Consider the following 16,123-nt stretch of genomic DNA (forward strand, 5'->3'; position numbering starts at 1 on the left):
GGTCGTCTCTCTATCAGTGAGATCATGGATAAAATGGATTTCATTAAAGTCAGCACTATAACTGACTTTGGGACCCTGACAGAAGATCATGATGAACTTTAACCTCATTATGACCACAAAAAGCCTGAATGTGCCCTAAAACTATTAAAATAAGACAAATTAGATTTTTGAAGTGTGTAAAATGAATGATTTATTAAAAAAAACAAAAAACATCTACTGTATATTGTTTACACATGACATTAAAGTATCTTTGGGGGTAAGGAAAAAAATAAAATAAAACAAAACTTCAACATCCACTCCAATTATCCCTCACCAAACAACTGACAACAAAATGACTACAAAAAAAGTCCAGGAAAATGAATGACAATATTTACAGGGTCAAAGCGTTGTCCAATCCTCGTTTATGCTTGCATAACGGGTCTGGCCTCTTTAGCTTTGAGGTCCACTCCTGAGCCTGCAAAGCCAGTCCCACCCTGCCGACAAGCAAAGACAGACATCATACACTGACTGTGCATTTGTAAAACATTGAGACACTCTTTATAGCTTTATGTCTCTCATACACACCCTCTGAAGGGGTATGATGTCCTTTTCTTTCAGTTTGTCTCCAGTTACTGGATCAGTCATGTCTTTCTGTATGAGCTTCTCCACACACTCCATAGTGACTACGACTCCACTTGAGGGAAAGACAGGAAACAAAAAGAGAGAGAAACTAAAAGTGAGGGCAAGGCCTAAATGTATGAAAATGTATAAAGTCAGATCAATTCTTGCTGAACAAACAATTTGAAAGTCAAACTCACGAGGGTCTAAGAACTGCACAGGGCACAGAGTTCCCAAGCGTGTCTTTGGTTACTGCACACACGTATCTGTCCTGAGGACCACAAAAAACTATTTCTGAATGGTTGATAAGTACCTTAAAAATACTGCTTGCAAAGACGTGCAGTAATTTAAAGTTTTAGGTCATTTTCTTTTCTTAAGATACAATACAGAAATATTTAACATTTAATAATAGAAATCATAGAAATAGAAATAAACCACAACTCTTAAGCAGCACAACCTTTATCAACATTGATAATAATGAGAAATGTTTCTTCAGAAGATTTCACTCAACTCACAATGCAATAAAATGCATGATACTGGTTTCATGATCCAATTGTTTTAATGATAATTTTAACAACATGAGATTTAAGACAAATTGTAAATGAAAAATCTACTTTTATTATTTCTCAGACAAAATGGATCACCTGACATCGGAATATCTTTTAGGTCAAATAAATCATTTTCCAAATAGCAGATATAAATAATAAATAAATAAATCCCAAATAAATAAAACATACAAATAAATCTCTTCATATAAACAAACTAAGGCTTTGCCTAGCTTGAATTTTTTTTTTTTAAAGAAAATGTTCACATTTTCTAGCAGAAAATGCACCTTGTACAGAAAAAGCATCTGAAACAAAAACACAATAGTCTTACTTTGGCTTTGTGAAATGAAATTATGCAACAAAACTATACAGGTCCTTCTCAAAAAATTAGCATATTGTGATAAAGTTCATTATTTTCTGTAATGTACTGATAAACATTAGACTTTCATATATTTGAGATTCATTACAACACAACTGAAGTAGTTCAAGCCTTTTATTGTTTTAATATTGATGATTTTGGCATACAGCTCATGAAAACCCAAAATTCCTATCTCAAAAAATTAGCATATCATGAAAAGGTTCTCTAAACGAGCTATTAACCTAATCATCTGAATCAACTAATTAACTCTAAACACCTGCAAAAGATTCCTGAGGCTTTTAAAAACTCCCAGCCTGGTTCATTACTCAAAACCGCAATCATGGGTAAGACTGCCGACCTGACTGCTGTCCAGAAGGCCATCATTGACACCCTCAAGCAAGAGGGTAAGACACAGAAAGACATTTCTGAACGAATAGGCTGTTCCCAGAGTGCTGTATCAAGGCACCTCAGTGGGAAGTCTGTGGGAAGGAAAAAGTGTGGCAGAAAACGCAGCACAACGAGAAGAGGTGACCGGACCCTGAGGAAGATTGTGGAGAAGGACCGATTCCAGACCTTGGGGGACCTGCGGAAGCAGTGGACTGAGTCTGGAGTAGAAACATCCAGAGCCACCGTGTACAGGCGTGTGCAGGAAATGGGCTACAGGTGCCGCATTCCCCAGGTCAAGCCACTTTTGAACCAGAAACAGCGGCAGAAGCGCCTGACCTGGGCTACAGAGAAGCAGCACTGGACTGTTGCTCAGCGGATGAAAGCAAATTTTGCATGTCATTCGGAAATCAAGGTGCCAGAGTCTGGAGGAAGACTGGGGAGAGGGAAATGCCAAAATGCCTGAAGTTCAATGTCAAGTACCCACAGTCAGTGATGCTGGTGTTGGTCCACTGTGTTTTATCAAGGGCAGGGTCATTGCAGCTAGCTATCAGGAGATTTTGGAGCACTTCATGCTTCCATCTGCTGAAAAGCTTTATGGAGGTGAAGATTTCATTTTTCAGCACGACCTGGCACCTGCTCACAGTGCCAAAACCACTGGTAAATGGTTTACTGACCATGGTATTACTGTGCTCAATTGGCCTGCCAACTCTCCTGACCTGAACCCCATAGAGAATCTGTGGGATATTGTGAAGAGAAAGTTGAGAGACGCAAGACCCAACACTCTGGATGAGCTTAAGGCCGCTATCGAAGCATCCTGGGCCTCCATAACACCTCAGCAGTGCCACAGGCTGATTGCCTCCATGCCACGCCGCATTGAAGCAGTCATTTCTGCAAAAGGATTCCCGACCAAGTATTGAGTGCATAACTGAACATCATTATTTGAAGGTTGACTTTTTTTGTATTAAAAACACTTTTCTTTTATTGGTCGGATGAAATATGCTAATTTTTTGAGATAGGAATTTTGGGTTTTCATGAGCTGTATGCCAAAATCATCAATATTAAAACAATAAAAGGCTTGAACTACTTCAGTTGTGTTGTAATGAATCTAAAATATATGAAAGTCTAATGTTTATCAGTACATTACAGAAAATAATGAACTTTATCACAATATGCTAATTTTGTGAGAAGGACCTGTATAAAAGCAGATGGGCTGAATGAGAACGCAAATTCTCTCTCTGAGCAGGTGGCGCTTATGGAACAGCAGTAATACAGCATTTCCTTGGTTACCGATGTAAACAAAGCAGCACTGCATTTATAAACACTACTTCAATATGCATTATACTGAGGCAAGATGCAAAGAAAATACCATCTAATGTTTTCTGAAGACAGTTAGTTTTCCTCAGTAATACATTTATAAGCCAGCAATTGTATTACACTTTGTTTAACCTCTGAACCAACATGAATCATCACACGATTTTCGACCGACTCTTACATCCCTACTTGAGAATGATTTCTGAAGGATCATGTGAGACTGAAGACTAAAAATTATAACATTATATATTATAACATAAAACTTTCGAAAGGTATTGTATACAGTATTAAATGGAAAGAGAGATGCAGCTAATAAATAAATAAATATATACGTAAATATATATAAAGGAAAAGCTCTTACTTGGCGTGTGAGAAGGGCCACTCGGTCCAGACTGGGGTTCAGCGGAGTGAAGCGCACTGAAATCAAATCACTCATCTTCAAAGGACGTCCTGACATGGGGCACAACACTGTTTTTGACTGAAAAAGCAGGAGAGAAGGAAAACAGTTAATGATAACAGATGATGTCAAAAGAGTTCATATATTTGTGAGGTGTATTTCTTAAATTGAGTGCCCCATACAGGGTGAGATACTTTAAGAGGACAATCATGACACAAGAAGCTACTGAACACAGAGTGGAGAACTGCCTGAGCCAGGAGGAGAGATGGACAAACAAACCAATCGAAGGTATCATGACCGACCAAAAGAACACTTGGCATGCAAACTGATTTCAGCGGAAGCACAATCTCTTGTGTAATGCTCTTCCATGAAGGACATCTGACTATTGGAGACCCAAGGTTAGGGACATGTGGCTGGCAAATAGGGGAAAGTGACAGATCTAGAGACCTACGGGTTTTTTAAGCAAGGTGGGCTTGGCCTCTGGTGTGAGGCTGGGGATCCAGAAGCTGGGCAGAGCTGAAGAGGAACTGGACACTCCTGTGTCAGAACTGGAGGAGCTGCTTGAGCCCTTCTGGCTTCCGTCGTCCTTAAATTTCTCTACAGAAACATGATGTATACACACATGATCGAGCAGGAATCTCATTGTGTTGTACTTAAATTTAAAACACCTTGTCTGGCTCTCATACCTGAGGTAAAGGGGTTGATTGGCTTGGAGACAATATTGTTCTCTCTCTGTTTGAACTTCTCGGCTCTCTCTCGCTCCTCAGACTTGGACTCCAGCCGGCCTTCACTCTTTAGCGCCTGTTTCTGCTTCTCATAAGCCTGAGTTTAAAAATATGTGTGTGTGTGTGTTAGACAAGCAGTGAAGGGCATTCAAATTTAGAGCAAAATACATTTGTAAGTGCTCAAACCTTCATTTTCTTGGCAACTTCTGTTTTCTGGTGAAGGATGTATTGCAGGATGGCTTCTTTTTCATATAAGTATCCATCTTCACTGCAGTAAGCAAATATAAACAAACACACATTAATCCCAGTCTCCAAACAGCTCACCCGCAAATAGTCCAGTAATATAATTACTTAAAACTGCATAAAATAACCTCATGCAGACAATTTCAGCATTAAAACATTTATCTGAGAGCAAATGTGGCTCGTACGTTACGACGGGGTCCCTGCAGGGCTGTAAGGAGAGACAGCAGCAGTCAAAATCTTTGACCGCATCCTTCCCCAAACGCACACTTTGTGTCCCATAACCAGAAGCGGCTGGAAATATGAAGTGAGATGCACAATTTGATATTGTAATTACATTTCAATCATTTCATGACACACACAAATACATACAAGACCAGCAGGGGTACATTACCGGTGTCTTTCTTCTTCTCGTGATAAGTGTAAACGGCTCCTGCTGTGCAGTTTTTCCCGTGTCGAGTCATGCTTGTCCTTTACAGAACAAAATTAATTGCTTTTGTAGTATTGGTGAACAGATTTTGCACAGTTTCACATAACTACACGTTGGCCCATGCTGGATAATTGCTTAGTGAACTAGCGAGGAAATCCATAAGAGACAAAACATATTACAACAACAAGCCAGAAGCTACGCATAAATCAAACGCAGTTTGTTCAATCATATATTAATAGCAGGTTTGAACGTGCGGGAATTAGCACAGAAATTGCTGTTTACCTCTTACGATCCTAAACCGGAAATGATCCTTTGCTCCACTTCCTGGTTGGTCATAAATTCCAGAATAAAAGTTCGCAGAGAACGCTGGTGTTATGCTCGCGCCCTCTGCCAGATTAGTATTGGGATAATGCACATTTACCATTAACCAACTAAAAATATATATATATAAACATAAATGGACATAAAATACAGATTTGAATTTAAGTAGTTTATTATATCTAGATTATAGCAGAGCTTCTGCTAAAAAATATTACATTGTAGAAAGCAATTATATATATATATATATATATATATGTATATATATATATATATATATATATATATGTAGCAGGGGTCACCAAACTGCAACCGACTGCAGAGTTTCGCTCCTACTTGCCTCAACATGCCCTCCAGGACCGAGTCTGGTGACCCCTGTATTACAGTATTCAAAGAATTAATATTAAAGCCAATGTACGCCGAGGACAACGACTAAAGGCCTGTTCATGTCAAAGACAATAAATATAACTAAAAAATTAATAATCATTCTAATTTTAATATAAAAGTCAATAAAGACAGAAGAATGATGTCCTTGAAATCATTTTAAGATTGACTTTTTTTCTTCTTGTTGCAGAATTCACCCAGCATTAAAGAGCGGGACATTTCAACGGCAGACGATGTAACTGCAGGCCGTGTGTGGATGATAATATAGTTGTAGCTGACCTGAGTCTAGATAGATTTCTATGGACTAATTAGCTAACATATTTAGTCTCTTTTTTTTTACATTCATCCTCCCAGCTTTGTGTGTTTTACCTGTTCAATTCTTTTATCAAAAGGATGCCTAATAATTAAGTTATTCCCCCAAGGCCACTTTACTACACATGATTGCTAATTGTCTAAAGTTGTAGGATTGAGAATGGCAATAAGCTGCTCACATTTGTGTGATAATAGCAAAAGGAGACCTGACGTTGACATGGACATTGGTCAAACAAACAAACAGTTTAACATTATTAAGTGAGTATTGACTGATCATGACACATGCAGAGAGCCTAATAGTATGTAGTATAAATAATTAATGTGCTAGTTATGTTCTTATTAGCATACTTTTTCTATTGGACATCAAATATCTAAAGGCCACTCCTGCTATTTCAGAACTTTTCTCTTTGATTTCTGCTGAAAAAGAAAGGACTTTGAAACAACATGATGGTGAGTAAACGATGACACAGTTTTGTTTTTGGATGAACATCCCTTTAAGGCCATATTTCATATCACAAATCATCTTTGGAAATCATGTTTCATCAGCGGAAAAATCGACAGCAAAGTGAAAAACATTACTACCTATTCAACAGAGACAGTAAGGACATCCCTCACAGACAATACTCTGTAATCACTGATATAATGTATGTTTTTGAAAGTATTTTTAAAGTATTATTACTTACACATAAATAAAACGTTCCCTCATTTTATTCCATAAGTAGTCTCAAAACAACACAGTTAGGTTTGCAATTACATTTCATATCATAACTTATGTTAATAACAAGACTGTTTAAAAGGGAAATGTTGTTCAATTAAATACATTTAATTTAAGGTAGCCTAATGAAATGATTTAAGTTCCACGTATATGTATTTATTGACCAGACTGTAGCGTGTGATGTGATAACATTAAAAAGAGAAAAACAACTTAACGACAATGAACATAACGCTACAATGTAAATCTGGAAATCTGTGAAATGCAACACCCAATTGCACGTTCCTCTTTTGGCCACATGCTGGTGACGAATGGGTTTAGTTGTCGTCGTCATCGTCGTCATCATTAAAGACGTCTGCGACAGTCCTGAAAAAGGAGAGGAGAGGGGATATATCATTATATGACTATGCTCGTAACAACAATTAGTACTGCAGGTTGATTTGCAGGAGAATATTATCTTACTTATAGAGGGATCCAGAAACAGAGTCAACAAAGCCACCTTTTAGAAAAAATAGTGTAAAATTAGTTAATCAAATAATCAGACTTTTACATTTATCCACAATCTCAACAACTAAAATAGCATGTATGAAATTATTGTAGTGTGTTTCTTACCTGGCTTGCATACGGTGTCACAAACAGGACACATGTAGCACTTTCCACAGTCCTGAACAGACAAAAGATAAAAGTTAAAGTGTCTTGATAATTTCATGCTATGATTTTTTTAAGTAATTGTTTGTGTAAATATGTGTATGTGGTTTTATAGGGGAAAAGGAACACCCTATACTTTAGCCATCTATAGCTTCAGACAGCCACGTAATTTGCATTTAAACACTTACTGTTACTAGCCTGGACCCCCACATGCTGTGACTAATGCAAGTCATTATGTCATTAATGCACAAACACAGCTGAAAGGCCTCTAGCTTCACCCAACAGCTACAGTAAGTGCAATTTAGTAACATTCTACATCTTTGTATTTTTTTTTTTTTTTTAGTTGTAAATCAAACTGTCATTGCTTTCAAAGAATAAATGCATTATTATTGAGCATTGTAAACATTTTTTGTTAAGCAGATATGTGTTAATTTGTTGGCACATTTCATGATTAGAGAATAAAAGTCTAAAAACTATTAAGTGAAAAAAGGGACCAGATACAAAATAGAATTAAATAATACAAAATAATTAAATTAATAATTACATTAATGACTCAGTAGGCACTAGTTAGTTTGGGGCCAGGTGTTGGATTGTAGTTATATAAAACTCTTATTTATCATACATTTTATAGAGAAGAATTTAGGACTTTAAATTTCAAGAATGCAAATTTTTATGTATTGGGGGGAAATGATAAGATAACAGGATTGAATGCAAAATGACTTATTCTGGTAATTGAAATTAGTTAATTACACAGTTTTTACAACAATAAATTGTCTATCAATTCAAAATATTGGCAAAATACTGTGAGGTAAATCAAATACTTTTTATTTTTACTTTATTTTAAGCCTAGAAAATAAAGTACAATGTAATCATGGAATGTATGATACAGTGCACAGATGCACTGCTGGTCTTTTCTGAATTTCTGTATTTTTTGTATAGAGTTCTTTAGTAAACTATATTGTAGCTATTTAGGAAATGTGGGTTTGTGGTGGGTTTCTCACATCACAGAAGTCGCAGTGTTCAGAATCGTCTCCCTTTTTGCATGGGCACTTATCACAGCTGTCGCAATGCTGAGGGGAGAGAGAAATGAGAAATTAATGGATCATGGCCAAATTCAAAGCAAGACTGGTTGAAGACTGGCTGAATGAAGGCGTAATTAGACTCCAAATAACTGATAGAGCTCAGAGGATCCTACCTCGCAGTGGGCACATAGTGAACAAATGGATCCTTCATGATAATCATCATCATCGTCATCATCTGAAAGATATATTGTCAGCTGTGTTTTTTTTTTATTATTATTGATATGTGTATGTGAAAAGTGTGGTGAGAACTGTGATGAGGAACAGAATGAATTAGTCTTACTCACGTGAACACCACTTTTTTCTCTTTCTCACTTTCACACACATGCACATACACAACTCAACACGTTTGTGAGTAACTATATATGCAAATTAACACTTTTAACACATTCATATACACAAACACAAAAAGTGCAAAAAGACAAAGTATATTTTTCAAAAAAATAAATAATAAATAAAATAAATATAATGTTATATTAATATCATCACAATATGACAATATTCTTTTTTTATAATGCATTTAGGTTTCTTTGTTAATACAGAACACTTTTTGGGCTACAATTAATAAATTCTCTCTGTTGATTACATGTACAGTATGCTATCCAGATAAATAGCAATTGGCAATACTTGCCAAAAATGGACATTAATTTAAACTTAAAACATTTTGAGACACACATTGTGTTTAAAGGTAAAATAACAGAAGTAACAGAAATTACACTGTGCAACACAGGATCTTTTGATTTATTCGTTTCAGAGTGGGGTTAAGAGATGTGGTGCTTTGTACAGCACACCATTGTGCTACTTAGAATGATGACACAGCAGATATTACACAAAACAGAGAATGAAAAAACAAACACCAGGAAAAGGAAAAAAAAAAAGTTACAACAGAAAAAGGATTCAGCCTAAACAGTTATATTTTGCATCTCCTGATAGTTGCTGTATTGCCTGTTCCCTTGTGATACTTCCTGTATGTATCAACATAAATATGTAAATTATGAATGAACATTCTCTCTCTTTTGCTACCTCTCCGCTGACATCTGTGCTGCTGTCCCCCTAGTTTATCCTTTAAACACTTCATATATATTGTCCCTGACTGCTCACCGTATGTTTCCAGTTGTCTGTTTTACTAATTAATTTTAAATGAAAAAGAGAAAAAAAACTAAAATGTATTGTTATAGCTATAGTACATGTTTAAAGAATTGAAGAATGTACATTGAGAGGGGTGATATTTTTTTTCTTTTTTGCAACTATTTAGAAAATGAGAATCATTTCTGGTAAGGATAATGAAATAAATAGATATTAGCATAAATAGAGATAACATATGTAACTTTTATAAACCCATATAGATCATTTAAATATCACACAATGACTTTACAAGTAGACAGATCAGGGTGGTGTACATGTCACTTCTGTTATGGAGAATCTCTACAGAGAAAGAATGAGATCGGGGAGATGTAGGGAAAGAGAGAGAATCTGGAACCGATCTGTCCAATCAGTCTGCCTTCCTACTCCCCACAACCATCCAACATCCTCCTGTCTCTCTCTCTCTCTCTCAATTTGTCTATCGGTCCCTACTACTCCACGGTGATCTCTCTCCATGGTATATTCCCCCACTACATCTGCCTGGCTCTCTTTCTTTCTCTGTAGTTTCACACGGTGACACAAATGCAGAAGATTCCAAATTCAAACAGGACAAATATAGGGGTGAAGGAAAGGGTGGAACCCGCTCTTTCAAAACAAGACAAAAATCAAAGAACGATCTGATCTATTGGGCCAGAGTGAGGCCTGGGGCTCAGACTGCAGCGCTGGGTTTGTTTTTCTCTTTTCTCTCTTAAGTCCTCAGTTCATAAGCACTGTACTGTACTGCACGTCAGGACTTGAAGCAGTCCGCCTTCAGAGGGCCCACAGAACTCATAGCTCTATTTAGGCAGGGAAGAGAAGACAGAGAGAGTCAAAGACAGCCAGGGTGATGGACAGCTGGAGAGGGGAGGAGGTGGGGCTTGCGCTAAGCTCTGAGTGATCTGATTGAATAACACGACCGACTGATTGGACCTCAACTACAGCAGGCCAAGAGCAACGTTTTGAGGCAGAGCTGAGGTGAAGAAAGTGGGAGTGGCCAAAAGGGCCCCCTTGCTCCTCCCCTCTCTTTCCCAATTTGGTGAAAATACTTATGGAGGGCTAAGAGAGGAGGCAGATGATTTGCTAAATTACAGGGGGATTAAACAGCACTTCGAGACCAACTTTACGTACCTTCATGGTCATCATCATCATCGTCATCATCATCATCATCATCATCATCATCGTCGTCATCATCGTCGTCGTCATCATCATCATCATCGTCATCATCGTCGTCATCATCGTCGTCATCATCGTCGTCATCGTCGTCATCATCGTCGTCGTCATCATCGTCGTCGTCATCGTCGTCGTCATCATCGTCGTCATCATCGTCGTCATCATCATCGTCGTCGTCATCATCGTCATCATCATCGTCGTCATCATCGTCGTCATCATCGTCGTCATCATCATCATCGTCGTCATCATCATCGTCGTCATCATCGTCATCATCATCATCGTCATCATCGTCATCATCGTCATCATCATCGTCATCATCATCGTCGTCATCATCGTCGTCGTCATCATCATCATCATCATCGTCGTCGTCGTCATCGTCATCATCATCATCATCATCATCATCATCATCATCATCATCAGCCATCAGGCCTTCCTCGCGGATGAATGGCAGATCCTGGGCTTTGACAGAGGCTGAAGGTGCCAGCGGTGTCTGGAAGGAGCAAAGCAGGGCCAGCAAGAGCCCCAGCAGCAAGCTTCTCAGAGTAGCCATGTCTGATCAGAGCAGTAAATCCAAACAGAGGAACCACAGTGCAACGCTCCTGCACGTGCAGTCGTGCACCTGTCAAACCAAAACCCAATGTGGACACCACCTAGCTCCTCTTAAACCACACACGCTCACAAACACACTCACACGCGATCACACAGACACTCGGATGCACCCAGGCTATGGTGAGGTAGAACAGGTGACAAGTCAAGAGGTCCAAAGTATTCCACTAGTTTGTGCGCTTGTTCCCAATGACAGACGAACACAAGGATCCCTTCGCAAGCCGGTGTGCTCTGTAGACTTCTGAAAAATTGACAAAAAATGTTCCCTCTGTGTTGATTTAGCACTTAAGGACTACGAAGAGCCGTGTGGTGGGCAAGACGGTGTCTGCAGCACAGACCTTACTAATGGTGTAGAGACAGACAGACAGACAAACTCAGGGGTAAAATGAGATGGGGCGGGGGCCTAGGGCAAATGAGTGACAGGGCCAAGTGCTGTCAGCCATACCACCAGCGTGCACTTTAGGCTGGAGGTGAGAGAGAGAGAGAGAGAGAGAGAGAGAGAGAGAGGCAGCATACGCCATGATAACTTTAGAGACGGCAGCGGGACAGAGGAGGGGTTCCAAGAAGAGGATGACCATATATCGAGAGCAGAGGGTGGAGGAAAGGGGCTGGATGATAGGATCTATATCAAGACGATGAGCAAAGAGAAGGAACTGTTGAATAAATCCAAATGAGATGATGGACTGATTAGCACAAACATCTGCAGAATTATGTAATTCTTCCTCAAACTAAGTGCGTTCATGTAGATGATTGAACATGCACAATGATCATGATTTTATTGCATACATGTGGCATGAAATCATTTACAATGAGTTCATTCATTTGTGATTGTGACAGTCATAAATCCAGTGGTCAATGAAAGCATAAAACCCATAAAGCTGATACATAGAAACTAACACACACACAAACACTGGATAATCCTGGATCGCCACTTTTATTTTTTGGAACAGTCGTCTGTCAATCTTGGCTGTGGCAGTAACAGTGCCTTCCGACTCTTTCCCTCTCATGCGTTCCCAAAATAGTGCGCTGAGGGCAGGGTGGGGAGTGAATTTCTCTATTTAAAACCTTGCTCTACCACAGTCATGGTAATGTGACCTTCCCTGGCACAGTGCACCACTGACTCCCTGTAGACCCTCTCCAGCCCCAGCATACCACACAGCTGCCCCCCCAAATCTATCTATCTACAGTATGTATATTCTTTTCCTCCTCTAACGTAGTGTATTCCTCAATCCTTGTCAACTTGCTGCCCTTTTTAGTAGCTGTTTGTCGATAATCAACCAAATAGCTGCAAGTAGTTTATGAACACTCCAAGTAACACTTGTCCAACTCTAGTTACTTCAGATCAGAAGATCAGAATGAGCTTTATTGGCCAAGTATGTTTACACATACAAGGAATTTGTTGTAGTGACAGAAGCTCCACAGTGCAACAGAAAGACAGCAACAGGACAGGACACAGATAATAAAAGAATAACAACAAATAACCAAATAGGCAATGTACAAAGCAGCAAAAACACAATATATAATATAGACAACTATGTATGTACAGGTCAAGTATGTGCAGTTGTGCACAATGAATAGTTGTGTGTTCCACGTTTATTGTTGAGTGTTCATGAGATGGATTGCCTGAGGGAAGAAACTGTTCCTGTGTCTGGTCGTTCTGGTGCTCAGAGCTCTGTAGCGTCGACCAGACGGTAACAGTTCAAAGAGGGAGTGTGCTGGGTGTGAGGGGTCCAGAGTGATTTTACCAGCCCTTTTGCTCACTCTGGATAAGTACAGTTCTTGGAGAGTGGGGAGGGCTGTACCAACGATTCGCTCAGCAGTCCGGACTACCCTCCGTAGTCTTCTGAGGTCAGATTTGGTAGTTGAACTGAACCAGACAGTTATAGAAGTGCAGAGGACAGATTCAATGATGGCGGAGTAGAACTGTTTCAGCAGCTCCTGTGGCAGGTTGAACTTCCTCAGCTGGCAAAGAAAGTAAAACCTCTGCTGGGCCTTCCTGACAATGGAGTCTATGTGAATATCCCACTTCAAGATGATGGTGCCCAGGAATCTGAATGACTCCACTGCAGTCACAGTGCTGTTCATGATGGTGAGTGGGGGGAGAGCAGGGGGGTTTCTTCTGAAGTCCACTATCATCTCCACAGTTTTGAGCGTGTTGAGCTCCAGGTTGTTAAGACTGCACCAGATAGCCAGCTCCTTAACCTCCTGTCTGTAAGCAGACTCGTCACCGTCCTGGATGAGGCCGATCAGTGTGGTGTCGTCTGCAAACTTCAGGAGCTTGACAGAGGGGTCTTTAGATGTGCAGTCGTTGGTGTAGAGGGAGAAGAGCAGTGGGGAGAGTACGCAGCCCTGAGGAGCTCCAGTGCTGATGGTAGGAGTGCTGGATGTGAATTTACCAAGCTTTACTAGCTGCTGTCTGTCTGTCAGGAAGCTGTTGATCCACTGGTAGACGGAGGTGGGGATGGAGAGCTGGGTTAGTTTATTCTGAAGGGTTTCTGTGATTATGGTGTTAAAAGCGGAGCTGAAGTCCACAAACAGGATCCTCACATAAGTCCCTGGTCTGTCCAGATGCTTCAGGATGAAGTGCAGTCCCATGTTGGTCAGCACAGGTTTTTAGGCAGGCTGGTGACACACCGTCTGGGCCTGGTGCTTTCCTTCTTTTGTTCTTCCCGAAGACCTGGCACACATCTTCTTCGCTGATTTGAATTGTAGGTGTGGGGGAGAGGAGGGTTGCTGGAGGTGTGAATGGTTGTGTGGAGAGGTGTTCAGGGTGGGTGTGGGGTGATCTTTCAAAATGACAATAGAACTCGTTCAAGTCATCTGCCAGGTGTTGATTCTCCACAGTACTGGGGAATGGTGACTTGTAACTTGTGATATCCTTCATTCCTATCCACACTGAAGCAGGATCACTGGAAGATAATTTTTTCCTGAGCTTGTCAGAATAATTCCTCTTTGCCACTCTCATCTCCTTTTCCGGTGTGTATTTGGCCTGTTTATACAAGACTTTATCCCCCTTTCTGTAAGCATCTTCTTTGGCCTGACGGAGCTGTCTGAGTTTTGCAGTGAACCATGGTTTGTCATTGTTGTAGATTAGATGAGTCCTGTTAGGAATGCACATATCCTCACAGAAACTGATATAAGATGTTACAGTCTCTGTGAGCTCGTCCAGATCATTTGCAGCAGCTTCAAAAACAGTCCAATCAGTGAGGTTTTTTACTTGGAGTGTTCATAAACTACAACCTGAATCCTGGAAATGTTGGGACATTTTTAAAAATTTGAATAAAATGAAAACTAAAAGATTTTCAAATCACATGAGCCAATTTTTTATTCACAATAGAACATAGAGAACATAAATGTTTAAAAGGAGAAATTTTACACTTTTATTCACTAAATGAGCTCATTTCAACTTTAATGTCTGCTACAGGTCTCAAAAAAGTTGGAACGGGGCAACAAAGGGCTGAAAAAGCAAGAAATTTTGAAAAGATTCAGCTGGGAGAGCGTCTAGCAACTAATTAAGTTAATTGACATCAGGTCTGTAACATGATTAGCTATAAAATGGATGTCTTAAAGAGGCAGAGTCTCTCAGAAGTAAAGATGGGCAGAGGCTCTCCAGTCTGTGAAAGAGTGCGTAAAAAGATTGTGGAATACTTTGCAATTTGACGTTGAGGAACATTGTTTTTAAAGGCTTTGCAAATCTCATCATCTACAGTGCATAACATCATCAAAAGATTCAGAGAATCTGGAGAAATCTTTGTGCGTAAGGGACAAGGCCGAAGACCTTTGTTGGATGCCCGTGGTCTTCAGGCCCTCAGACGAGACTGCATCACTCATCGGCATGATTCTGTCATTGACATTACTAAATGGGCCCAGGAATACTTCCAGAAACCACTGTAGGTAAACACAATGCACCGTGCCATGTGCAGATGCCAACTAAAGCTCTATCATGCAAAAAGGAAGCCATATGTGAACATGGTCCAGAAGTGCAGTCGTGTCCTGTAGGCCAAGGCTCATTTAAAATGGACTGTTTCAAAGTGGAAAAGTGTTCCGTGGTCAGACGAGTTCAAATCTGATATTCTTGTTGGAAATCACGGACGCCGTGTCCTCCAGGATAAAGATGAGGGAGACCTTCTAGCGTGTTATCAGCGTTCAGTTCAAAACCCAGCATCTCTGATGGTATGGGGGTGCATAAGTACATACGGTATGGGCATCTTGCATGTTTTGGAAGGCACTATGAATGCTGAAAGGTATATAAAGGTTTTAGAGCAACATATGCTCCCCTCCAGATGATGTCTATTTCAGGGAAGGCCTTGCGTATTTCAGCAGGACAACCCAGGTGAAAAACAAGTGCACTTCCATAATGTACTTAAAGTGCTCTATTTTTGTGCACAAATTTTGTACTTAATATACCAAAAATGATCCTTTAGTACTTCTTAAGATAAACTTAAGATCATCTAAGTGTACTAAGTGCGCTTTTAACATACTATCTTTGTATTTAAAAAATGTATTTAGTTACCCCTTGTAGTACACTTTAACCCATCTTTTATTTACTTGTACACTCAAGTGTACTACAAGTGGTAGCTAAATATATTTTTTAAATACCAAGATAGTATGTTAAAAGTGCACTTTAGAATGCAAAACCATATACTGCAGCTATTACAACAGCATGACCTCGTAGTTGAAGAGTCCAGGTGCTGAATTGGCCTGTCTGCAGTCCAAATCTTTCACCTATAGAGAACATTTGGCGCATCATTAAACGAAAAATACATAAAAGACGACCACAAA

At 39.6% G+C, this 16,123-nt stretch overlaps 2 protein-coding genes across 2 annotated transcripts; both read right to left on the reverse strand.

Moving 5' to 3' along the window:
* Positions 1-169: 169 nt before the first annotated feature.
* nosip (nitric oxide synthase interacting protein) lies at positions 170-5,326 on the reverse strand. The gene is made up of 10 exons (XM_079387809.1): positions 5,273-5,326; positions 4,955-5,031; positions 4,749-4,854; positions 4,507-4,588; positions 4,282-4,417; positions 4,047-4,192; positions 3,560-3,676; positions 798-868; positions 565-673; positions 170-473 (listed from the first exon to the last, which is right to left on the reverse strand). The coding sequence occupies exons 2-10, from the start codon at positions 5,022-5,024 to the stop codon at positions 402-404; spliced, it is 909 nt and encodes a 302-aa protein (XP_079243935.1). The 5' UTR covers positions 5,025-5,031; positions 5,273-5,326; the 3' UTR covers positions 170-401.
* Positions 5,327-6,453: 1,127 nt separating this feature from the next.
* LOC306851527 (uncharacterized protein) lies at positions 6,454-11,717 on the reverse strand. Its single transcript, XM_079387820.1, has 6 exons — positions 10,694-11,717; positions 8,560-8,621; positions 8,366-8,434; positions 7,329-7,380; positions 7,179-7,215; positions 6,454-7,082 (listed from the first exon to the last, which is right to left on the reverse strand). Exons 1-6 carry the CDS (start codon positions 11,283-11,285, stop codon positions 7,034-7,036), a joined length of 861 nt encoding a protein of 286 aa, XP_079243946.1. The 5' UTR covers positions 11,286-11,717; the 3' UTR covers positions 6,454-7,033.
* Positions 11,718-16,123: the final 4,406 nt, after the last annotated feature.

The sequence above is a fragment of the Barbus barbus genome, assembly GCF_936440315.1.
Source record: "Barbus barbus genome assembly, chromosome: 3".
NCBI lineage: Eukaryota > Metazoa > Chordata > Actinopteri > Cypriniformes > Cyprinidae > Barbus > Barbus barbus.

Excerpts from the sequence above, each read along its gene's own strand:
- LOC306851527 (XM_079387820.1), bottom strand. The coding sequence starts at position 11,285 with ATGGCTACTCTGAGAAGCTTGCTGCTGGGGCTCTTGCTGGCCCTGCTT. Across the intron at positions 8,622-10,693 it reads TGATGATGATGACCATGAAG|ATGATGACGATGATGATGAT; the intron begins GTACGTAAAGTT and ends TATATCTTTCAG. Across the intron at positions 7,083-7,178 it reads GTTTCTGGATCCCTCTATAA|GACTGTCGCAGACGTCTTTA; the intron begins GTAAGATAATAT and ends CTCCTTTTTCAG.
- nosip (XM_079387809.1), bottom strand. The coding sequence starts at position 5,024 with ATGACTCGACACGGGAAAAACTGCACAGCAGGAGCCGTTTACACTTAT. Across the intron at positions 4,418-4,506 it reads AAGTTGCCAAGAAAATGAAG|GCTTATGAGAAGCAGAAACA; the intron begins GTTTGAGCACTT and ends TTTTAAACTCAG. Across the intron at positions 674-797 it reads TGTGCAGTTCTTAGACCCTC|TGGAGTCGTAGTCACTATGG; the intron begins GTGAGTTTGACT and ends CTTTCCCTCAAG.